The following is a 25760-nucleotide window of genomic DNA, read 5'->3' as shown; positions in this document are numbered from 1 at the left end:
GGCACGCTCTGCCTGGCTCCTAGTCTGTTTGGTCCGCTCCGCCCACGCTGGGCTCTGCTTCACTCCCAGCTCTGTGCAGGATAGACCTTACCCAGAGACCATCCAGGCTGTCCTGGGCTAGAACCCTGCTTCCCTCCACTATTTTGCGGGTTCTGCAGTTCTTCTCTGTTGTCTTTGGTGTTTCTGGATTGAGAAGTCTGGCAACTGCTACACCTCACTGATTCAGGGCGCTAGGGCACGCTCCGCCCAGCTCCTAGTCTGGTTGGTCCGCACGGCCCATGCTGGGCTCTGCTCTGCTCTGCTCCACTCCCAGCTCTGTGGGCGAAAGACCTCACCCAGCAACCATCCAGGTTGTCCTGGGCTGGAGCCCTGCTTCCCTCTGCTATTTTTTGGGTTTTGCAGTTCTAGAATTGGTTCAGAGCCATTTTTTTATAGGTTTTTGGAGGGACTTGGTGGGGAGCTCACGCTAGTCCCTGCTTTCCAGTCACCATCTTGGCTCCGCCCCGCTCTAGTCTATTTTTTAAGGTTTTATTTTCTTCAGTATTTTTTTGGGTCTCCTGACTGTGCAAGATTCATTTTTCATGGTTTTCTTGCATCACTCTCATTTCTTTTCCAATTTTTCCTCTACTTCTCTTACTTGATTTTCAAAATCCTTTTTGAGCTCTTCCATGGCCTGTGACCAATTCAGATTTTTCTTGAAGGCTTTTGATGTAGGATCTTTGACTTTGCTGTCTTCTTCTGGCTGTATGTTTTGATCTTCTTTGTCACCAAAGTAAGATTCTATAGTCTGAGTTTTTTAACGCTATCTGCTCATTTTCCCAGCCAATTACTTGACTTTTGAGCTCTTTGTCAAGGTATGAATCTGCTTCTAGACTCAAGAGTGCTCTGTCCCAAGCTTCAGGTGTTTTGCACTGCTGTTTTTACAAGCTACTTGTAGGCACCTGTAAATTTTCAGTTCTTCTCAGGTGGCATGATTCAAGGAGAGGTGTTTATTCCTCTCCTAGCTTGTGCTCTGGTCTGTGGGTGACCTCAAGCACTCTTTTTCTGCCTCTGTGAGGCGGTCTCTCTCTCCACAGCCACCAGAAGCTCTGCCACACTAGTGCTCCTCCTCAGCCCAGGACTGTCAACAAGGACTGGGACCCAGATCCAAGCATGGAAAAGCAAGAGAATCCTGCCTCCGTGCCAGCAAAGAGATCCCTGCATTCCAGCTCTGATCAGCCACTTGATTTTCCCAACATCTATGGGTCTGGAGCTCCAGAAGTAGCTATTGCTGCTACTGCTGCTGCAGCTGCTGTCCCTTTCTTTGCCCCAGGGCTGGGGCCCAACCTCACTCTTCTCTTACCCAGGTCCAACAGAGTTTTCCCACTGACCTGCTAAGTTGCCTTTGGTGTTTGTGGGTTGAGAATTCTGGAAACCACTACAGCTGCCACTGATTCAGTGCCCTGAGCCCTGCTCCACCTAGTCTGCTCCTGCCCAGTCTGTGGTAGCCCAAGCTGGGCTGTGCTCTGCTCCCAGCACTGTGTGATAGAAATTTCCATTGATCTTCTGGGCTGTCTTGTTCTGGAGACTTGTTTCACTCTGTCATTTTGTGGCTTCTGTAGTTCTAGAATTTGTTTATAGTCATTTTTTACATAAATATGGAGGCCTTTGGGGGAGAGCTCAAGCAAGTCCCTGCTTTTACTCTGCCATCTTGGCTTCACCCAGACTGTCTTCTTTCTCTGCATTCTCTACCTTGGTCATAGCATTTGATCCCATCGTTTCAATCGTTCTCTCTATTCAGGTGATTCCCAAATTTAGGTCAAATAAAAATTAATCTCAACTCTTATGCCAGTTCTATGTTCTTTGGACATTTTAGTTTCAGTGTGTCCAAAATAGTTCTCAAAGCTGGCTCTGTCATACCCTTGAAGAAATCTGTTGTTCCTCATTCAATAAACCCTATTAACTTCAGCAATCAATGTAATATTCTTTGGCATGTAAAGCTCTTCTCAACATGGTCCCTACTTACTTTTCCAATCTTCTTATATTCTACTACCTTTCACATGCTATAACGCAACCATTCTGACCTACTTGCTATTCCCCTACTACTCCTGTCATCCTTATGCCTTTACACTGGCTATGCCACTTTGCCTGAAATGCCTTCCCTCCCAACCTCTGAACCTTAGAATTCCTAGCTTCCTTTAAGAGTCAGCTCAAGTGCTGCCTCCTGTAGACGGCATTTCCTGTAATCCTAGTTCCTAGTACCATTCTATCTACTCCGTATATATCTTATAACTTCTGATTGATATATGTTGTCTCCCCTCCCCACAGTGCCTTTTCTTTTTATCTCTAGATTAGCACAGTGCCAGGCACACAGTATATATTATGATGATGACAATAGCTAGCTTTTATATAATGGTTTAAGATTTGTGACACACTTCACATATGTGATCTCATTTATTCCTCAAAGCAATCCTGTGAGAAAGGTGTTATTATTCTCCTGATTTTACATGTGAGGAAGTTGAGCCACAGAGAGGTTAAGAGACTTAACACCTAACTGTATGTCCAGGGTCACACAGCTGGTAAATATCTAAATCAGGACTTGAACTCAGGTCTTCCTGGACTCCAAGGGCAGCACTCAACCCACGGTGCCACTTTTTTCTGAATGTTTGTGTTTTTATTTGTATATTTCTATAGGTCTTTATGTTTTTCTTAAACAACAACGAGAGTATTTTATTTTTTCCAATTATGTGTAAAAACAATTCTTCATATTCATTTTTTTATAAAATTTTGAGTTCCAAATTTTCTCCCTCCCTTCTCTCTCCTCTCCCTGAGATGTTAAGCAATTTGACATAGATTACATGTGTGCAGTAATGTTAAACATATTTCCTTATTGATCATGTTGTGAAAGAACAAACAGTTTGCAAAAAAAGCACAGTTTAGAAAAGGAAAAAACCATGAAAGAAATAAAGTGAAAATAGTACATTTCAATCTACATTCAGACTCGATCAGTTCCTTCTCTGGATGTGGACAGTATTTTCTATCATGAGTCCTTTGAAATTGTCTTGGATCATTGTGTTGCTGAGAAGGGCTAAGTCAATCACAATTTATCAAATGTTGCTGTTACTGTTTACAATGTTCTCTTGGTTCTGCTCACTTCACTGTAAGTCTTCATGTAAGTCTTTCCGAAATCTACTTGCTCATCATTTCTTATAGAACAATGATATTCCGTTACATTCATATACCACCACTTGTTCAGCCATTATTCAATTGATGGGCATCCCCTCGATTTCCATTTCCTTGTCACCACAAAAAGAGCTACAAATATTTTTGTGCATGTAGGTCCTTTTCCCTTTTTAAATTATTTCTTCGGGATACAGACCTAGTAGTGGTATTGCTTGATCAAAAGATATATACAGTTTGATTGCCCTTTGGGCATAGTTCCAAATTGCTGTCCAGAATGGTTGGATCAGTTCATATCTCCATCGACAATGCATTAGTGTCCCACTTTTTCCACATTCTCAACAACATTTATTATTTTACTTTTCTGTCATATTAGCCAATCTGAGAGGTGTGAAGTACTAACTCAGACTTGTTTTAATTTGCATTTATCTAATTAATACTGATTTAGAACATTTTTATATGACTATAGATAGCTTTGATTTCTTCATCTGAAAACTGCCTGTTCATATCCTTTGACCATTTATCAATTGGGGAATGACTTGTATTCTTATAAATTTGACTCAGTCCTCTATATATTTGAGAAATGAGCCCTGTACAGCCCTGCTATAAACATTTTTTTCTCAGCTTTTTGCTTTTCTTCTAATCTTGCTTGGATTGGTTTAGTTTGTACAAAATCTTTTAAATTTAATATAATCAGAACTATCCATTTTACATCTCATAATGCTATCTCTTGTTTAGTCATAAATTCTTTCCTTCCCCATAGGTTTGATAGGTAAACTATTTTTGCCATTTCCATCTCTATTCTTCTGGCATCATATTCTATGGCAATGTATTAATAATGTTTTTTAGAATTAGAATTTTAGAATACTTTACTGAAAGGCTATAATGGTTATAATGCTAACATCATTATTGCTGTATTGTATACCTCCCTTGAAAGAAGAATGCGCTGATAGAACAAAAGTACATTTGGTATACATTAGTCTTGAAAGTTTGTACTGATAGAGTAGGTGATCAGGAGGGTAGGGTCAGGGTGGGATGGGAGAAAAGAGAGCCTTATCATGGTGGGAAAATCCTAGTTCAAGTCAAAGAACAATTGAGCCCCCAATTTTTTCTTTTCAATTTTATTTTCAGTTCCAAATTCTCCCTCCTCCACCCCTTCCTTATCCATTGAAAAGGCAACAAATACAAAACCCATTATAAATATGAAGTTAGGCAAAACAAATTTCTCCATTGACCATATTTATTTAAAAAGAGGGAAAAACATGCTTCAGTCTGTACTCCAAGTCCCTTAGTTTTCTATCTGAAGGTGGCTAGTATTTTTCATCATGAGTCCTTTGGAACTGTGGTGGGTCACTTTGTTGATCAGAGTTACTAACTCTTTCACAGTTGATTATCTTTACAATATTGTTGTTTCTGTGTAAATTGTACTCTTGGTTCTGCTCATTTCACTTTGAATCAGTTCATATAAGTCTTCCTAGGTTTTTCTGAAACCATCCCTTTCATCATTTCTTCTAGCATAATAGTATTCCATCACATTCATTTATCATAACCCTTTCAGCCACTTCTCAATTGATGAGTGAGCTATATTTATCCATTAGCTCCTCCTCATATAAAACCCTTTGGCCTCAAAGAATGACAGAACACTTAATGTTGGGTCACTGTCCTAGATGGCAGAAGTCCTCCTGGTTGCCAGAACCTATTGCAAATCCCAGTTAGGAATCTTAGGATTCAGGCTAACTACAAAGCTGATTTCATTGTGTCCTGATCTTGTGAATACTTGTAAAGGACTTTGCCTGAAACTTATAACCTTGAGTTCTGCACAGAGTCATTTCCTCGGCCTCTATTTTGCGCTACAGTAGAAATCAGTAATAGTGGCAGTGCCAGTCAGAGGACCTGGCTTCAATTCCCACTTCTGTTACTGTTCTTGAGACCTTGAACAAATCACTCAACCTCTACAAGTCTGTTTCCTTATTTGTAAAATTAAGGGGTTGTGCTAGATGGCTTCTAGCAGACCTAGATGTGTAATCCTATATCATGATGATGATGATGATGATAAAAACTAGCATTTATATAACTACTGTGTGCCAGGCACTGTGCTAAGCACTTTAAAAATATAATTTCATTTGATCCCATTTTACAGTTGAGAAAACAGAGGTTAAGGGACTTGCCCAAGGTCACATAGGTAGTGTTTAAGGTTGGATTTGAACTCAGGTCTTCCTGAATCCAAGCCCAGCACTCTTAACCACAGCAGTACCTAGGATGCTGATTAGTCCAATACATAATTGGTTCCAAGAGTGATGCGAAGCAACAGAACCTGATGAGTCTTAAGAGAATGTGTGTATCTTGTAGGGTGGATTGAAATAATCTCCCCATTTTATCTTGGTCAGGTCTCCAGAGGTTATATAATTTCACCTCCTGAGTAGTCTTGCTGGAGGTAGGTTATTCCACGTACAAAGAGAAGAAAGGTGAAGCTAAACACAAAGCAGCATTTCACTGCCATACTGAAGCAGGGAGAAATGAAAAGGTAGACATTTTTCTACCTTCCCACCTTGGAGTGCTGGGGAAAGGGAAATAAAACTACAAGAACTGGCGTGGATCCCGCAAAGTTAGCTACATTTCATTGTGGTTTATGCAGGGTCTGAGGTATTTGCCAATAGTGTACAGGCACATATACGAGTGTTTTCAAATGTTATGGTTTTGTGTGTGGTCAGAATGATTTTTAAATATGTCTACACTTGTGTATTAGGAGCTAATTTTATTTGGTAAATACTGTTTCTCTAGTAAGCTGCTAAATGCAAAATAGGTCAGGGGAAAGTACACTCATAAAGTGTACGCTATTATTGCCAGGCATTGTACTAGGCCCTGAAATTAGAAATAAAAAGAATAAAATAATTTGTCCTCTAAAGGATCTTATTATGGTCTATGGGGGGCGGAGGGAAACATATGTGAGCAGATAGATTTAGGACCTTAAGTCAGAGCCATAAAGAAGAATTTGGGGTAAGAAGTAGCAAACACTTATCTATATCAATTTTGTAATTCATGATGTGAAAATAATACAAAAGTAATTAAAAGAAAATATGATCTTATCAATTAAATGTTTAATTTGTACACTATTTAAATGAATGTATAAAATGTATAAAGGGCATCTTATGTCAATCAAATGATAATTTAGCACAACTAAATAACAAGTGACAAATGATTTAATAAAGAATAAAAAAGAGAATGCTTTAATTTCTTTTCCACATCTTTGAATTGTTTTTAAGCTTTATACTTCAGTTATTTGTATTTCTCATTTCCAACAAATGAAAATTTTCACATTATGAAAAGAAAAAATAAATTTATCCTTGATTTCTAATAAATGAATTTTTAAGTTAGTAGCAGAATTATTATTTGATCAAAGCTGATTTGGGGGGTAATTTGTATAATGTGTATATGTGTACATATTGAGAATAAGGCTATAGTGAATAAATTTTCTTGGACAAGAAGTCTTAAGTATATTTTTATTGATTTCACTTTGTTGAAAGCGCTCTCTCTCTACAATAAGGTCAAATATATCCTTACTATAATTTTTCTAGATCTGTTAAGATTTAGCATGTCCACTTCCTTATGCTCAGTGTATCTAATATTGCTGACTCTGGAAGTGGGATATTTAATAGTATCTAATCTTTAAAGTTTTCTATTCCTAATGAAATATCAGGAGAATACACACACACACACACACACACACACACACACACACACACACATATTTGTTATTCAGTCATTTCAGTCATGTCTGACCCCATTTAGGGTTTTCTTGGCAAATATATTAGAGTGGTTTGCCATTTCCTTCTCCAGCTCATTTTATAAATAAGGAAATTGAGGCAAACAGGATGAAGTGACTTTCCCAGGGTAACACAGCTAGTAGGTGCCTGAGGCCAGATTTAACCTCAGAAAGATGAATCTTCCTGACTCCAGGCTTCGAACTCTATCCATTACACCACATAGCTGCGTTCTTAATGATTTTCTCAAATTTCCAGTAAAGCATCATTCTATTCCCTTGAAATAATCAAATGTTTTACCTTGAAAGGCTTGGTTATTTCACAAACTTGGCTAAGAATATAATTTTATACAGATGACGCACAAAACAGATTGTAGTTGTTTTGCAAAATAGGTTGCCCAATCACAGTTCCTTAATTCTGGATCCTGGTCATTTTAAACTCCATGGACTTCTATGGCTTGTCTATGTAAGGAGCTGACTGTGTTAGCTTTCAATACCCGCCATTTGTCACTACGCCCTTTCAAAACTGTCTTCAAGACAGACACCCACATTGTCTGATGACCAGTCCAGCCAGGAAAAACAAAAAATGCAAGTCTTCTGAACTAGTCCCCCAGAAGGATGTAATTGCTAGACTTACAGAAGTTGAATTCCAAATTCCCAACTGTGTATGGAAGAAGCGACTAATCTGACTAAATTTAACTGCCTAAACAGTTAAAAAGCATTTTTTTTAATTAGCTAACATTTATTTTCTCTTACCAAGCATTTTTTCTCACCCCATGGCTGGATGTAGGCCCAAAGTCTACTTTGGATAGATTGGAATCAGACAATGTTTGTGTGTGGTCTATCACACATATTAAACTTTGAAGAAAATTTATGGTCATCTTACCACAGGGATTTATTTCCTAAAGCAGAAAACCTTGCCTTGTTAGTTAGGAGGGATCAGTGTAATCCTTATTTTATTTATCACCTTAAGCCAAAAAGGATTTCTAGTTAGCAAAGACTGAATTGCTTATTTGGGCTTCTTCTAACACGTCATCTTATGATGTATTATCAATACTTATTTCTGTACACACATTCAAACAATATGAAATAATATGAAAGACTTTCTCTTTGACAGCTGTAGTAATTTTATCTGAATAGTACTGTGATTGGGATTTTATATTTTGATTTCATTCATAACACTGGAGTCTCCCGGTATGAAGATTGTTTTGTATTTTCATTTTCTATTAAGAAACTATTGAAATAACCTGTTTGAGAGGTGGTCTGTACATAATAAGCCCACTATGTATATTGTTGACACTTTCTTTTACGCCATTCTGCAATTTGAGCCTTGTCTTTCATTTTGCTCTACTTAATTTCTTAGAGGACATCCTCTAACCCTAAATTTTCACTATGGCTCTCACACATTAAAAGACACAAAGACTGGAAAAATGAACTTCCATACACTTTAAAGAAGGCGAAGTTTCCTTTGTTTTGTTTTTATCAGTTGAGGAGGGAGGAATTACTTTAGTGTTTCACAGAAAAAAAAGGGCCTTATGTCCAGTGGGCCCTGTGGTAGTTTAATTATTCTTACTAACTACATGCTAAGATCAATTGTTTCTAGCTAAATAATGCCTGTATTGTGTTATACTTCTGCTGCTGCTGAGAGGTGTGGGAGTAATCACTGTTTTGCTTAGCTTTTTAAAAAAAAATTAACTTTGTGAGGAAAGGTGTTTTAAGGGTTGTTAGGAAAGTGATGGTTGTATTAAAAACCCAAAATGCATCAATAAAACTTTTTTTTAAGAGAATATATGTTTTGGCAAATTTTGTGACCTACAGTTACCCCAAGAGAATGGAGGGACAAAGCCCAATATATTCTGTCTGGTTATGGCTCAGTCTATCTGTACTTCTCTTTGTATTTACTTAAGCTTTCACACGTTTACCTCTTATCTTTTAAATTTGGTTATAAGTTTCTTGAGGACAGGGATGCTGCCTTATTGTTTTTTATATCTATCATACCACCAATAAAGTAACATTAGTAGCATGGATTCATTGAATTATCCCTTTCCCAACTCAGAGACAATGCTTTGCAAGGGGAATCCTTCAGTTATATTTGTTTATTTTACGGATTTATTTTACACTTTCCTTCCAAAGATTCAAAATGCCATACGAGGAATTTTTGAATTTTCAGCAACCAATATCCCCAAACATCATAATGCTAGAAAATCCTTGATGCAGGGAAGAAGAGGAGAAGAACATCTCAAAATGGCAAGTTTCAGGGTCCAAATCATTGCCCAACAAAATCCCTGAACACCAGCAGGGACCCCCACCCCATTTCAGGCAAAAGAAGGAGGGAGGCTGATGTTTTCATCTTTCTCCCCAGATTAGCAGCACAGTCCTGCCCTCATAACTGGGCTCAGCCTCTTCTTTTTATCCCTGCCTTCTCCAGTATCCACTGTCAACATTCCAGCTAAGGTGTGCTAGAAACCGGGAGGTGCCTGGGCACAGGAGGCAGTATGAATGATGAGCTGGTCTAGAAGGACTCCATGGCCTCCAAATTCACCTGCTCCTTCTATGAGTTTGGGTCCTTGGGAATCACACGGGAAGATCTCAGACACTTAGTGAGACAGAATTCCTTGTGGATGAGGATGAAGAGGATTGCTAGGGAGAAAAGAAAGGCTGGAGTGAAGTTCAGATGATGATAAACTAGCATCAAAGCAGGGGGACTATTAGAGATGTCAGTGAAACCCTTCCTATTCATAAAATGTGCCACAAATTTACTATTGCTCTCCAAGGAAGTTTTCCATAATTACCTCTCTGAGCTTTTATCCCTCTGCTCAGAATCATTCCTTCAAGTTATATGTATCTAATGGAGAGACATAATCAGTTTGGAGACAAGGAGAAAGAAGTAACAGAAAGGGGGGAAAATAAGAAAAGATAAAAGGGGAGAAGCAGACAAAAAAGAGTGAAAATGAGGATAGTAGCACTCTCCACTTTCCATCTACAACTTTGGTTTGAACTCCATGGAACATGATGCCCCTAGTGTGTCCGCTCCCCCTCCCCTTTCCAGCTAGTCTTGGAAGCTCCTTGAAGGCAAGGACTATTTCTTTTTCTTATTTGTATCCTTAGTGCTCAGCTTCCCTTAATGTTTATTGAATTGGACAGTCAGGTTTATTTAGTGTTGACTGTTTAAAGAACAGTGTCTTAGATACCAATGGGAAAATAGAAAAGAAACAGAAATATAAGTTCTGCTTTTGAAGGGCTTCTAATTTAGCTGGAAAGATGATACATAGCTATTACACAAATAATGTTATTAGATAGACAGGACAGGGGGAGGTTTGATGAACACATATGGATGTGTAGAAATATATACATATACACATGGGGGAATAAATGGAACAGTGGGTTGGGAGGATGTCTTTTAATGTAAATTCTTCTGGAGAAAGCTTGATTAAGAAAAGAGTGATAGAGATAGGAACCAGCTCATAGTTTGGTTCAAATCTAGCCATGCCCATGGGTCTAGGGACACTCACCAGAATACAGGAACAATATCAAACTGATAAAAGTGATGAAAAAAGGCCATAAAAAGGTGATCTTTGGGCCACTGCCTTCCAAGCTCTTCATCTGTAGCACATACATTAGCAAACCAGTGAACACAGCTATACCTGTTACCGAAACAAAAGAAGATGATCACCTAACCCCTCTAGGCCTGTTTCCTTAGCCACATTTAACTACCGGGTGATGTTGATAGCTACTCACTGGGGCTCTCCCATGCTCAGCCTGGCAGTTTGTACATGCCTTGGTAGGGAGAAGCGTTAAGTCAGTGCTGAGCTTTCTATCTTTACCACAGAAGCAGCAAGTTTCTATCCCTCACCTCTCCTTCTCTCTACGGGCAGCCCCTTGTCCGTAAGTGCTCGTCTGGCTAGGTATGTGTGGGTCGGCAGAAGGATGCAACAACAACTCACTGACTTTTATTTTGACCAGAACTAAATTAGATGATGACTCTCAGCAACAGCCAACTATAAGCACAGAGTGTTCTTCACCCTTCTGGACTTGTTTTGTCATCTATAAAATAAGGGGATTAAGCCAGATGATCTTTCAGGTCTCTTCCAGTTCTAAATGATATGGTTCCTCTACTGAGGGTATCCCTGAACCAGTAGTTTCTAACTTAGGGAAGGCATATCTGATCATGGCAATAAACTAAATAGCATATTACAACCCTCCCCTCCCCAGGCCACTATAGTCTCTTGGGCAGTCCTTCCTGACTCTTGTCATGGCTTATGGCTGGAATTTTGTCCATCAGTCCATCTGTATTTTGGTGCATGTCCTAAAGAGTGGCACATGCACATAGGTGCCAAAATTGGCATCTATTAAAGCCAAAACTTGAGCTAATCACCAGTGGAAAGAGATGAGGTCTCTTTAGCACCTGATCTTGACTCAAGAGCTTTCTGAAATCGTTGCAGCATATTTCAAAAAGCACAGAACCCACCAATCCCACCTAAACTCTTCTTCTTATCTGAAACGCTTGGCAGAATTTAATTCCCTTTGCTCAAACACATTTCTAAATCAGGATCCTCCTTTCCCCTAGAATTCAACATCTATTTTTGTTTGACCTCATCTCCCCACCCAAACTCACTTCTTATATCAACTCTATCTCTCAATCTCATTCCCTTCTTTGATTTAAACTCTTGGCTCAAATGCTCCCTGACACCCATAGGACATTGATTCAAATTCAGCGTCACCTGATTGAACTTCAAATGCAACACTCTTAGTCTCCCACCAAAAGTCTCTTCTCTATTAGTCTAATTCTAAATCTTAAGGAACAGAATGAGTCACAGCCACCTCTAACTTTGCTCAAAGGTTTAGTAAAAGCATATAAACAACACACCAAAAGGATAAAGGAGATAGATACATCCACCATACTCAGTTCACAATCTTAGTTTGGAAATGAATCTCATATATACTGCTACCCAAGAAATGAGCTTTTTAGAAAGTTAGAGCCTATTTGGGAACGTCTTGATGGGGTAGGAGGTCTATGCAGTTTTATATTGAGGCAGACAAAAGCCTTTGACTAATGCACTAAGGAGAAGTAGGCCCAAGGCTCCTTTGAATATATCTATCATGAATAGATCAGATAATGATAAACACTGTGTTTGGCAGAATTCCTTTAGTATGGAAACTGTACTAATGGACTCATCAGTCATTCCAGCAGTTATCTGTCCAGCTTACTTTTCCTAGGGGATGTCTAATATGTCTATACAACTCCCCCTGCCCAAGCCCCCTTCCATTATTCAGCACCTACTCATTCACTACAAAACTCCTGAATTCACTGTCCTTGAAGACTCATCTCCCTTTTCCACAAACACATCTCTTCAGTTCACCTTACATTTCCCACAAGCGCCCTCTCCTGCAGATTACCCAGCCTCTCCAAATTAAAGGTCTCTGCCAAATCTTACTCTCTCTTATCTAACTTCTAGCCTCCTCCTTGCAATCTCATTCCCACCCCCATCTGTATTTACTGCCAAATAGCCCACAAGACACATATTTTAGAATGCCGGCTATATTTCTCCTTCCAAAGCTTAATAACAGAAAACGTCAACAGACCTAGTTTCCAAAATGGGACAGGGAAATGAAATGTACCTCTTCATAGACAATGACTGGGAAGGGGGATGGCGTCTGAGCTGCTGTACTGGAGTACCTCCCAAGGATCGGGGCTTGCATGTTCTGGGTCCATGGAGAGAAACTGTGTTCTGACTGAAAGAATTGTGCTTGAAGATGACTAAGCAATCCCTTATTACTCTCTGTGACTGTGGTATATATTAAAGATAATAGTGACTGAGCCACCCGCACAGGAAGCAATAAAAGTAATTATGGGGAAACAACTTCCTCTCTTTCACTTTCTGGAACACATTGCTCAGGATTCAGGCCTTTCACCTTTTAGCAAAACCACCAGCAGTTATGGCAGCTACACTACATGGCAACCAGGATGGGTATTTATCTAGGTGAGGGTGAGACTGGACCTCAAGGCCTTGGCTGCCTTTTCTGCTTTGTATTTCTTTCCTTGAGCAAAAGTGACTGAACAAAGATTCTGAGATGTATTAACTAGTCTTGTCATGGGCCCTCATGGGCTAGAAAGTTCAGGAGTTTGAAAATCAGTATTGATGGCTAATGGGAGGTAATTCTTAAAACTGCAGTGCTGATTGGAAGAGACTAGCATCTTTGGGAGACTTGAGGGACTGCTGAAGAGATTTCACTTTCCTCTCAGCCTTGTTCAAGCAGCAATTTAAGGTCCAAGGTCCACATCTTGTAGCAAGAGCATGGCTTACACTTTAGCCCTTCAGCTACAGAATTCCAATGGCAGTGTTCTCCTGAGAAATACTGCAGTGGAAGGAATCATTTTCCACTGACAGTCACACACAACTCCAGAATTTTACAGCTCATGAGCCTCATGAGCTCATGAGCTGTGAAAGCTAGAAACATCTATCTCAGGATCACTAATAAGTCATTCATGCTCAGGGAAATAAACATAAGAAGAAAATACAGCAAGGGACTTGAGGTCCAGTCTCATCCTCACCTAGGCAACCACATATCCTCACTGCCATATGCTTTTAACTTCCATAACTGCAGGTTAGGAATGGTAGAGAAATCCCCTATCCCCTTGAGAAGTCCAAGGGAGAGGCTGCCTGAATCCTAATAGACATGATCTAAAGAGAGTAGAAGAGAGAGAAGTTGTTTCTTCTTAGTTCTTCCTGGTGGTTCTTCCTGGCTCAGTCACAGATAATCTTTGACACAGTTTCACAGATCAACAAGAAAGTGCTATGTTATCCTAAAACACTAGTGCTCAGTGTTGAACCAGAGCATCTCTGTCCCCACTGAGATAGTTCTCATGCTCAGCTCCATGCCCCACTTCCTTCCCCTGCCCCATTCCCAGTAGTAAGCACTTAATAAATTGCTTCCTTCCATTCTTCTTTCCATCCTTCTGAGATACCCCAGTACAGCAGATGAGGGAAGATTCCCTTGCTGATAACCCAGTTCACATTTCTTATTCAATTTGCCACTACTAGGCCCATGCCTTAAGCTAGATACATTTCTAAGATGGGGGAACCAATTTTCCCATCCCATACCTGTAATGGTGTCCATGATGGCAAACATGAGACACTCCAGGGGAAAAGGAGCACATAACTGGAAGAAGAAGCCTAGCAACATGAGGTTCATGAAGAATGCGAAGACAACAGCGAAGATAATTAAGCACCGGCCATAAATCAAGTATCCTGTGGGGGGAAGTGAGAATCTGGGCTGAGGGCAATGGGGTCACTCCTTCCTCCTTCAGATTTACCCCCAGACTTCAAAGAAGAATAACAGCTAAAGGAGTAAGAGGTCAGTGATTCTCCAGGGCTATGAGAGGCAGGTTATAATAAGAACAGGGATAGAACTCCAAGTGAAAGGAGGTCTATGGAAAGTGAACATGTCTGGGGACTGGGGAGGGATTGTGGGGGTGCTTACTGAGGGACACAGCTCATCTTGTTCTAACATGTCAGCCCTTGAGCTGCTTGTTTTTATTCAACTTTGTTTTTCTTAGGTTTCCTCCACCCCCAAACCACCAATTTATGCCACTTTGCCAATAATCACTAGCCTCTTCAAGGGATAAAACCTGTGGCAAAGTACAAACCACACCCTGTAAGGGACCATGCTTATCACCTGCTGAGTCTCCTGGCTTCCAGCATCCTCCTTCACCACAGGTCTTCCAAAAACTACTGAATACCACTCGGTCGGCATATGAGAGTTGTGCCCAGTGAGGGGAGATGGCGGCCCATGACAGCATAACAGAGCCCGCGAGACTCAAAGCCAGGATCCCAACCCGACACAGGTCCTTTAGATCAGCGAGTGAAAGGATAAATTTTCTCTAGCGAGGGAAAGAGATAGCAATGGGACTTGTGCATACCTGCGTGCATTCCTTTGCCATTCTCCCTCCCAGCCTAGGATTTGTTCTTCCACCTAGCTCAATTAGTAGTCTTGAGGCATAATGAGATTGGAGGTCAAATCCTGCCCCTGTAAATTGCTGTGTGACCCTGGGCAGATTACCCAATCCATTTGGGTCTTCCCTTCCGCATTTGTAAAATGAGAGGTTTAAACTAGTTGGTCTGTAAGGTCCCTGTTATCTCTAAATCTGTGATCCTATATTGAAAATTCCTTCTCTGTACGGATTACCTCTGGACATTTCTGTTTGTCTAGTCATTCCTAAAATGTGGCACTCAGAAATAACTATACTTTAGATAGGGTCCCAGCACAAGGGTACAAGATGCAGTGGAACTACCACTTCCCTATTCCAAACATTCTATTAATGCAGCCAAAGCTTGAATTACTTTCTTGATAGCCATATTATACTATTAACTTATACTGAACCTGCATCAATTAAAAACCCTCTTTTTATATGAATTATTTAAGTCAGGTGCCCCTTTTCTGTAGTTGTATAATTATTTGAACCTAAGCATGAAACTTTCCATTTATCCTTATTAAATTTAATTCACTATTCCAGCAAATCAAGAACTTTTTTGGATCTTGAATGTGTCATTCAATGAAGTGCATATTCTCCTCATCTTTTTGTTATCTACAAACTTAGTAAGCCTTAATTCAGGCTGTTGACAGAAACATTGAACAGATAAGGTTTGGGGTCAGAGGCCTACAGCTTACCACTCTTACCTCCAGGTTGACTTTGAAATAGCAATAGACCTTACTTATGTGGGTTGCTTCCCTCTGGTGGTATCAATGCCTTCTTATCCTATGCCTTTCTAATCCATGTTATCCTATAAATCCTTCATAGGGTGGACACCAAGTGTTCTGGGGGGCTTCTTTTAGGTCTTTTGAGATTATGTGTTATCTCACTCTCCATACACAACTAACCTGCCTCCTTTCCCAGGCATACATCTCTGTGATGATATCTTATATGTCCTTTATCTTGGAACAATTTTTGGTTGGTAATATGCTGCTGACTTCCTGTAACTATTTCGCCATTGCTCTGTGGGTTGCTGTTGCCTTAGAGCCCCAGGACAATGAGAAGTACAACATGGTAGCAAAAAGAACTCTATTAAAATAAGCACTAGCAAAACATTCAATGGGACCAGCAGCAAACAGAAGTCATAGCAAAGTTCCTTTGATGCAGTCATCATTATTAGAAACTTCTGGCATCATAGTCTCCATCTGGATATACGTTTCACTAAGCTAATTAGGGCAGTCCCTTTTATATGAAACCAGTTTACATTGCCCTTACGTATACAACCTACAGAATCATGGAGGTCATGTAGGCAGTTGACAAGCTAGATGAATGTTATTGGGAAGGAAAGCAGCATTATTAAGCACTTACTGTATGCCAGGCGCTGTGCCAAGCTCTTTACAAACAGTATCTCATATGATCTTTACAACAACCTTAGGAGGCTGTGTCAGTATTATTCACATTTTACAATTGAGGAATCTGAGGCAGACAGAGGTTGCGTGACTTGTACAGGATGGATAATTAGTAGGTGTCTGAGGCCAAATTTGAACTCGGGTCTTTCTAACTCCAGGCCCAGAGCTCCACCCACTGTCACCTAGCAGACTAAGTTTGTCCAGTGACTTGACATGTTGGATGTTACAAATAAGGGAATACTCCTTGATGGGTCAGATAGGCAGAATAGGTGCTGTATATGAAAATATAGGGAATTGAGAGAGGAGAGGGGAGAGAGAGGGAGAGAAGGCAAGGGTGAGGACGAGAGCGAGAGAGAGAGAGTGAGCGAGAGAGAGAGAGGGAGAGAGAGAGAGAGACTCCTTGTTTAGTCTGTCTTTCAATATAAAATTTTCAACAAATTATTTTTGACAGTGACCTACAATTTGGTTCGAGAGGTTATGATAGCTCATAACTCAGTTATATAGTTTCAATGGAAGAATGTTGAAAAGATGGTTTTTGTTCCTAGGAAAAGCTTAGGGTCCTAAAAAATCCTGTGGATTTACCCAAATACAATTCTCTCTGATATCTTGCTTTTATTCAGTTCAGGGTCCAATTTGTTACCCGTAAATATTGTCTATGTGAAATATATGTACCGGTAGACCAGTTCTACGGTCTCTTCACCCAATAGCATATCACGATCTAGACAATAAGAATTCTTCTTCTATGGGTTTGATACCGTATGACTAGTAAGGTTGAACTCTTGTATTATTTTGAATCTTGGTATGTTCCTTCAATGTTCTGGAACTTTATGCAAGCAGCATAATTCCACCTGAAAATAAGGACCCTCATGACTTACAGTAATCCCTCTTCCACTTTGACTGTAAACAGAACATTCTCCATAATTTCAAATACCTTTAGTAAATATCTGTCTCCCTCTTTTATGCTTTGCTTGAATTCATCACAAGCTCTCGAACAAAGTTATCTATTGTTGCACTTGTCATGGAATCTTGCATGATTTTGACACATATAGGAGACAGCATGTTGGAGGAGAGCCTTTAACGCTGCCCTTTATCCAATGCTTTAAAAAAATAGTCAACAGTAGGATCTTGTATTCTCTGTATGTTTCAGTCAATTATATGACTGTAAGGATACAGTGTGCTACACAATATTGTTTACCTCCTCTACTTGTTCTTTTCTCATATCTTCATCCAGGATTCCCCCATTACATCTGTGAACTATTTTCATAAAGATGTTGTAGAGAAGGATGAGCAATCATGAGCTAGTCCTGATTTTTAATTGCCATTTTTGGCAGTAATAATACACAAGAATTCTCCTCTTTTTCCCCACCAAACATCTGGTATGCTTCCTTCTTTCACACTTCATTCAATTCAACATGCATTTTCTAAGCACCTACTGCATAGGAAGCATTGTGCTAGGCACGGGGGATTTAGACAAAAACAGTCCATTCCCTCAAGGAGCTTACCTTCTCCTGGAATGAATGCGCCAAGAGGTGATGAGGACCTGAGCTAGGTTTGAGCCTTGTTTCTTTCACTTATTGACTGTGTGTTCTTGTGCTATTCATTTAACTTCTTTAACCCACAGTTTCCCTATACTAGCTATCCCATAGAGTTATCTTAGGAAGAAACTTTGTAGAGCACAATATAAGTATAAAATATTATTGTTGATGATAATAATAAAGCAAAAAACAATACTAATGCTAATAACAAGAATAATGTTGAAAGAACAGAGGATGTGTGATATGTCAAACCACCCAAGCTCTAAGATCTTCTTCTAATTTCCTTACTTTCCATTTCAAATAGTCCCTTCTTAAGATTCTCTCTAACAATTCGTCTTCTTGATTGTATTCTCTAAAACCACTTCTCCACACTTCTGGGTCTCAGGGTCCTTCTTCATTCCTGAGAGCTTCCCAAAAGTAATATCTGGATCATTCATTGCCTAGAAGTACTGGTGTGTCAGAAGTACCAGAAAGTAACAAGAAACCAAGTCACATCAAAATCAGATGATCAAACCTATCCCTATTCAGGCTTAGGATTGGTGTGATCTTTCTGGAAAGCAATCTAAAATGTCTTATAACAATAAAACTAGCTTTGATTCAGTGATCCCACTACTGAGGATATATCCTGACAATCCTTTCAGATTATTTGAACCCCAATAATATCCAAAGTATTCAAACTGCTTTTGCTCTGTTCTAAAAATGCTCCTTTCTGTGTCAGCAACTTCAAAGACTGGATAAGACTGATCCTGTTGGTGACAGGATGTCTGCCACCAGAACAGTGGTATTTCTCTTATCTTGATATTCTAGAGACATTTGCATCTTGCCGTCATAATCTCTAAGTGACACTACCTTGTCAATTGTCTTGTTCAACGAAGAACTTCCTTTCTTATGATACGGAGATCATAAACTGCAGTTGGGATTGTTACTTAAACCTTGTCTTTCTTCTTTTAGTCAATCAGAAGTTTGCTTCTGATTCCATGATCATGTATCTGCTAGCTTTAAGGGAATAAACAATATGAATTTATATATTACCTAGCCTGTTTGCCTCCTTTAACCAAACTTTCAGGTCCATAATCGTAAGTAAAAATTAAAAGATAAAAAATTTGCATAAAGATGCTGCTAGAATATGTGAAATAGCAGAACACTGGGGAAAAAACATAAATGGCTCAGAGATGGAATTTTAGTGGAGCAATCAAATGACAAATATGAATAATATACAGAAATGTGGAGAAATCGCTAAAAATAATACTTTTGAGTAACTAGGAAGAAAAGGAGCTGTCAAGTGGGGAAAAATCTTTGCATTAATATTTATCATAAGTGTCTAAATATCAAAGATATGCAGGAACTAACACAAATTATAGGACTAAGTGCCATTCTACAATGAATGGTCAAACAATTCTCTAAAGAATTACTATATGACAAATTGTTCCAAATTATAACAATAAGAAAAACAACTCTGAGATTTCACCTTACATACAGAAAATTCATAAAGATGACAAAGGATAGGAATGTTAATGTTAGAGGGGTTGCAGAAAGATGAACACATCAATACACAGTTGGTAGAATTGAATTTGTCCAAACATTATGGAAAGCAGTTTGGAATATATTAATAAATGTTCACACTCTAACCCAATGAGGTCAAAACAGTCATAAGAGAACTTTGGGGGAGAGCAAAGAATTGGAAACCAAGAAAATGCTTGTTGATTACAAAGTGGCTAAACACATTGTGGTACAGTAACGCAGCTGAATATTACTAAGCCGTAAGAAATGAAGAATATGAAAAATTCAGAGAAACATGAGAAGTCTCTTATGAAACAATGTAGAGTGAAGCAAGTAGAACCAGGAAAACAGTAAACACAAGGACTACAACAATGGAACTTGAGAAACATTAATAACAACAACCTCCACCCCCAAACTGAAGATTTGTGACCAAACTTGTCCCTGAAAAGGGAACGAGAAAATGTATCTGCCTCCCTTTGCATAGCTGGAGGACTGATAGTGTGGGGTAATGTATATGCTATCAGACTTAGTTGGTAGTTTTGCTGAACTGCTTTGGTTTTCTTTTTCTTTGTTACAAGGGATGGGTTTTTTTGGATAGGGATGGAGGAAGGAATAGATTCAGAAATAAAGGTGATGTTAAAAATATATCAATAAAAATTTTAAAGAAATACACAATATAGCTGTGTGAACCTGAGCAAGTCACTTAACCACTGTTGCCTTAAAAATGCATAATATGAAAAGTAACTAGGAAATTCTACCCTGACTATAATTATATAAACATTATATGTAAATAAACATATTCAATATAAGGATTTAAAATAATTATGGAGATACTGATAATTTGCCAATAATTTCAGTATGTTCAAGTTACTTTTTTATTATAAAGTTGATTATATGCAAAATACGGATAGTAATAAGCTAGCAATACACACTAGAACCCAGATATCCTGATACCTAATACATAGTACTTTACTACACTGCCATGACTATTTTCCTTAAAACCTTAAGGGAACAGAGTGATGAGGGATCCAATTTAAAATTTTTCATAAAAGTAACCAGCTCCTTTGGAGGAGAATTCCAGTTAATTGAATTTTATTTACATTTATTGGTCACTTGTGTTACAAAACTTTCACAGAATTGATGGTAACATATTTCCCTGCCTTAGAGCAAGGTTGTACTTAACCCTCCTTTCCCAGTCTCCCATGGCTGTGATTCCAACTGGGGAAGAGTAGAAGCATATGGTTTAGAAGTATTTTGGGGGTGATCTGGGGGTTGTTGCAATTATGCTAACATTAAAATATCTCTACTTACGTTTCTGGTGTGAAATAGTTATGATAGTTCCTTTCTTTCACTTTTAATTGCAAGAGCAAACAAGAATGTGAGAGATAGTCTCTGGGGCCTTGTCCATCCAAGTGATCTAAGAATGGAAAGGTGGAGAACCACTACGCTTTAACCACCCTTCCTTCCCCATTCTGGGTGTAGAAGTCCATTTCCCAGTCTTCCTTGAGAAAACAAGTCTTCACCACTCCCATCCCCCATTCTGGTATACTAGTAAATCTAGTAACAAGCAATTCATGTTTACTATATCCCTAACTTTTCCTAACTTTGATCCTATCCCTTTCAACTCTGTCTATCCAAATATATAATATTTCTGTTATTTTTCTAAATGGAATATTTTTTTCAGCATTCCTTCTAGTTGTTCATAAAAAGACATATAGCAGTAAAAATTTTTGTGAGTTTATTTTATACCTTGCTACTTTGTTCAGTTCATTACTTTTGTGTTTTATATTCCTTTTGATTTTTTTTGATATGTGATCATATTATCTGCAAATAGTGGAATTTAATTTTCTACCATTCCACCATTTATTCCTCTAATTTCTTTTTCATGTTTTCTTTCAGTTGCTAACATTTCTAAAACAGGTCAAATACAAGTGGCAACAATAGGCATCCTTGTTTTGGGACTGCTTTGTAACAGAAACACTTTTGGTATTTTTCACTACAAATAATGTTCAGCCTTGTTTTTTCAGACTGAAAAAAATAAACAAAGACCCCCCAACTCTTCATGTGGAAGCTTCCTTAACACCCAGGAAATCTCTTCCAGTCAATTGAGGCAGCTAGAAGCACCTAACAGAAGGACAACTGGCAAGAGAAGGTCGGTCCCTGGACTCCCAATATTCAGGGAATGAGTGAAAAGGCCTCCTTTGTCTTTCTATAGACGGAGTACAACGGTTCCTTCAACCAAAAAAACAGAGACGTCACTGAGCTAATATAACCAAATTTTCGTTCCCTGCTCAGTCTGAAATCTATTTCATTTTTGCATGTCTGTAGGCTAATCTGCCTTTAAACATTTTTTTTAAATCACTTTCAGCCAAAGAAGAGCTAGAGAGGAAAAGAGCAAGCACCTTTCCTGATCACAAGGACTTCTGCTGTGTAGGACCCTAGATTTCTTTCCCAGCTTCCTACTCACATTTGCTGGTTTGGGTAAAGAAGAACAGAAAGCCACTTATAACACCTTTCAAGTTCAATAGTAGGGTTTTTCCCACCCTATAAATGATGTTCTTGGAGAGGGACTCCATCACAAAGTTGGTTAGAGAAATGGCAGAGTGGCAGTTTGCCCTTGTGGAAAGTCATTCAATAAGTTACATTAAGTGCTTACCATGCACCAGACACCATTTAAAGCAGTGGGGATACAAAGAAAGAGAGGGGAAAGCACATCTATTCTCAAATGGCTCACATTCTAATAGGGGCAACAACACGCGAATACAACCTATGCCTGGCCTCTGTGTACTTCACACCCACCAGATACACAATTAACAAATTTCTTTACAAAAGAAGAAACATTTTTAATACATGAACATTTTAGCTACAGTTAACTTTCCCTAGCTCCAGTGAAGCTGAAGCTTCTTATATCCACCATAACTCTAACAGAGTACTCTGAATAAAGCAAAGCAACAAACACCTAAAAATGCTTTCATCGATTCCAATTCCAGCTCAAGAACTTTCTTGAGCTTCTCGATGTTTAATGATTACAGGATCAAAATTCCACAGCTTGGTAGCTGAAGTCCTCAACAATCTGGCCCCCATCTTTGTTTCTGAGATGCTCTCCAACTGCTCCGATACATGAGCTCTCAGTCTAGCCATGGTGGTATCCTTGCTGTTAGAATGCAGTGTAAAGAATATTGAAACAGGACTCAAAAGACTCTGGCTCTAGTCCTGAACCTAGGCTGATCATTAGCTATCTGGGTAACCCTGGTTAAGTTACTTAACCTTTCTGGGCTTCAGTTTCCTTCTCTGTAAAATGTTAGGGGACTCTTCTACTTCCAAGCATCTCTCCACTTTTGCTCACTCTGCCTCCTCTCTACTTAACTGTATGTTCCTTATCTTCATGTGTGAGCTGAGGCTCAAGGTTCTTTTTTGTGAAGACTTCTCCAATTATTCCAGCCCACGACGATATTGCCCTAATTTGAACTCACACAATTTTCTGTTTTACAATCAGTCAGATACAGACCTGTATTATTTGATTTTTCTGTGCTTATGACTTATCTACCGTATGCTTTGCAGGATTATAGCGGAGAAAGCACTTTCCAAACTCTAACATGTCACATAATTGTGAGGTACCATTACAGTCTCCCCAACTAGACTGTAACTCCAGACAGTATGATCCTATATCTCCCACAGCACCTAATTCAGTAGCAGGTGAATATATATATATATATATATATGTTATCAAAAAATCCAAATATTTGAGTAGGTCTGTAGATCTAAAACAGAGTCATACATGCACTCAGTTATGGATCTTCTTTACTATTGAATGGGATGGATAATTGTGAAGACTTCACAGGGTATGTCTAATGGAGAGGTTTTGGGATTTGGCTTTGTGATTTTGGAAGGTGAGGGCCTGGAACTGTGGGTGTGCCATCCCCCCCCCCCCCCAGATGTTAGAAGATAATGAACTTCCTGTGAGCTATTTGTTCTCTGCTCCAGGAAGGGTCTCTCCTCCCCACCCCCACCCCATTTCTTCTCCTAGACTTTCAGACGCCACCCTGGCAGTTGAGTTCTGATAGGGAAAAACCTGAATGGACTGGATCAACCTTGGTCCTCTGTGTAGTTTTCCAGCCTAGACTGTAAGTCCACCTCCCAGCCAATGGTGAGAAGGGACAGAGGTGGGTGGGAATCTTTTCATTAAGACTATAAATTAAGGCAGGTTCCCTTTTACCTCGCCTCCTCCCTTATGGAGGTGTGCCCAAATCTTGCCAGGTTTGTAAAATAAATTTACTTTGTTTCTCCTAAAGATGTCTCTCCCATTATTTAAAAATTCTGTCCCATACACTATTAAATGCTAACCTGATTGAAAAGGGAATAAGCATCTCTGCATAGTAGCAAAGGGAAGCACCTGGAGGTGAAGTGACTCGCCCAGGGTCACATAAAGGTAAGGGGGAGGGTCACCATGCTGCCTTTCCATTTTTTTTTCTTTTAATTTTTAAACCACTCTGAAGCAGCGGCAGCCCCCTCTCTAATGCTTCACAGAGCCCAAGGCAGCTGTCGCGCCCTCGGGACACAAGAAATCCCAATCCGTTCCTATGATCGGGGCTCCACAACCCCTCTGGTCACCTTTTCTAGATTCTCCAGCTCCTGAACCTCATACTCTTCTTCCACTTCATGGCATCCTCCTTCCCGGATGCGGTCCATCCCGAGGGCCGCCGCCGCCGCCCCCGCCTCAGCCCTTTTCCCGTCTTCCCGGCGCCGGGGGAGAAGAGCTGCGAACAGTGGATACCGCAGATGGGATCGGCAGCGGTGGATGGTAGCATTCTCCCGGGAGTGAGATGGGGCAGAGGCAGGGACGACGAGGGCTGACCCTACCAGTCACAGTCCTTCCTAGTCATCTGCCCCCAGGAGAGCCAGCTCCGAGCCGAAGGACAGACGCGGCCCCAGCCCGAGGGCCCTGCGAGAGCGAGGCACCGCCTTTTCCCCACATACCAGCTTCCCCATTGGCCTAGAGCCTAAGGAAGGCGGGGTTATGCCGCGAGGGGTGGGTCCCCGGCCTCTGGTTGGAACCCTAAGGGTCGGCCCTCTCGAGGCGCAGGCTGGGGGCGGGGCCAGGCGGAGCAAACGCAACCGCTTCTTCTGGACAGTTAAACTGATGGGGAGGGAAGGAGAAGAGCACTTCCGGAAAAGACATCACTTTCTTTTCTACCTCTTTCCTCCAATCTCTGCCTTTCCCTGCCTCTCCCCCTAACCCCTCTGAATGATTGAGGAGAAGGCTGCAGAGCCTGGAGGGAGACAGAGATTACTCCCTGCTTAGCAGGGGGATCAAATAAAATACTCAAAAAAAAAAAAAAAAACTAAGCTGAGCTGGAAGGGACCTCAGAGTTGAAGTACTCCAATTCCCCTCATTTTACAGATAAGGAAACTGAAACCCAAGGAAGTTGTGACATTCAGTGGTTTTCTTTCATTGAAAGTTGGGTTCAGATGTATTGCTGGGTTTGATGGGGTGCTTGGGTGCCTGTGCCTGAACCCCAATTCCAAAACCACATCCAGTTCTAAAATCACAACTCTCCCTAGCCTCAAAGTACTGTCTCAGGCAGTTCCTCTCCAGTTCAAGGGTAGCATGCCTTAGCAAAACACTTATCTCTCCTCCTGATACCAGGGCCAGCTGCACCTGTAGAATTTATTAGTTTGGACTCCCTGTGTACGTGCTAAACTGGGTCATAGAGATATTCACTACTTGCTGGCCTATCATGTGCATGCTAGACCCAGACATATATACCCCCTTACATTCATCTTGTCTAACAAGACATTTGATGGAAGCAGCCTGGATATTTCCAGTCAGCCCTGACTGTTAGTTGACATTTCAAGGCAAAAACCACACCTCCATGTCACCCCCTCCCTGGGGCTATTTCCCAGTGAACTCCAGGTAAGTACCTGCACAGTAGATACAAAAAGTACATGTTCCTTTAAGAACTGACCACCCCTTAACCACTCCGTAATCCCACCCCAAAACACCTAATTGACATGTTTCACCCCAAAATCTCCTATAAAAACTTTTCCTGTACCCCTGTAAAGTTTCAGGTTTCCTAAGAACCCTTGCCGCTATAAAATGTATTAAATCTTTGCCACCTTGACTTAAAGAATGCTTGAGATCGTGAATTCATTCCAGATGGCCCAACCCTCTCCAGTACTCGGGTCCTTGAGGGGTACTCCCCCTCAATGACCCTGTCTTTGAACTCCAGTCTTGGGGTTCCTGGACCTCATCTTCCTCAACCCTCAACAGGTTGTTATCCCTATGTAGCTGTGTTCATTAGCATATTATTTTGAGGAAAGTTCTAAAGTCACATTGTGGAACATCTGCACTGCACATGCAGGAGTTGGGAAATGAACCTATGTATTGTTGAGTTTTGAGAAAACGACTGCACTGGAGACAAAAT

General features: G+C 40.1%; 1 protein-coding gene across 2 annotated transcripts; it reads right to left on the bottom strand.

The window, feature by feature from the left end:
• Window positions 1–8984: 8984 nt before the first annotated feature.
• Window positions 8985–24416, bottom strand: LOC118858268 (transmembrane protein 225B-like). Of its 2 annotated transcripts, none has more exons than XM_036768753.1 (5): window positions 23947–24416; window positions 14597–14801; window positions 14023–14169; window positions 10432–10563; window positions 8985–9559 (listed from the first exon to the last, which is right to left on the bottom strand). In XM_036768753.1, exons 1-5 carry the CDS (start codon window positions 24022–24024, stop codon window positions 9471–9473), a joined length of 651 nt encoding a protein of 216 aa, XP_036624648.1. In that variant the 5' UTR covers window positions 24025–24416; the 3' UTR covers window positions 8985–9470. The 2 variants fall into 2 exon arrangements, with proteins under 2 accessions (XP_036624648.1, XP_036624650.1); XM_036768755.1 differs by having other exon boundaries at window positions 14023–14094; window positions 23947–24223.
• Window positions 24417–25760: the final 1344 nt, after the last annotated feature.

This window comes from Trichosurus vulpecula, chromosome 7 (assembly GCF_011100635.1).
Source record: "Trichosurus vulpecula isolate mTriVul1 chromosome 7, mTriVul1.pri, whole genome shotgun sequence".
NCBI lineage: Eukaryota > Metazoa > Chordata > Mammalia > Diprotodontia > Phalangeridae > Trichosurus > Trichosurus vulpecula.
Note: the sequence above shows the minus strand (reverse complement) of the source record. Positions and strands in the feature narration are given on the sequence as shown.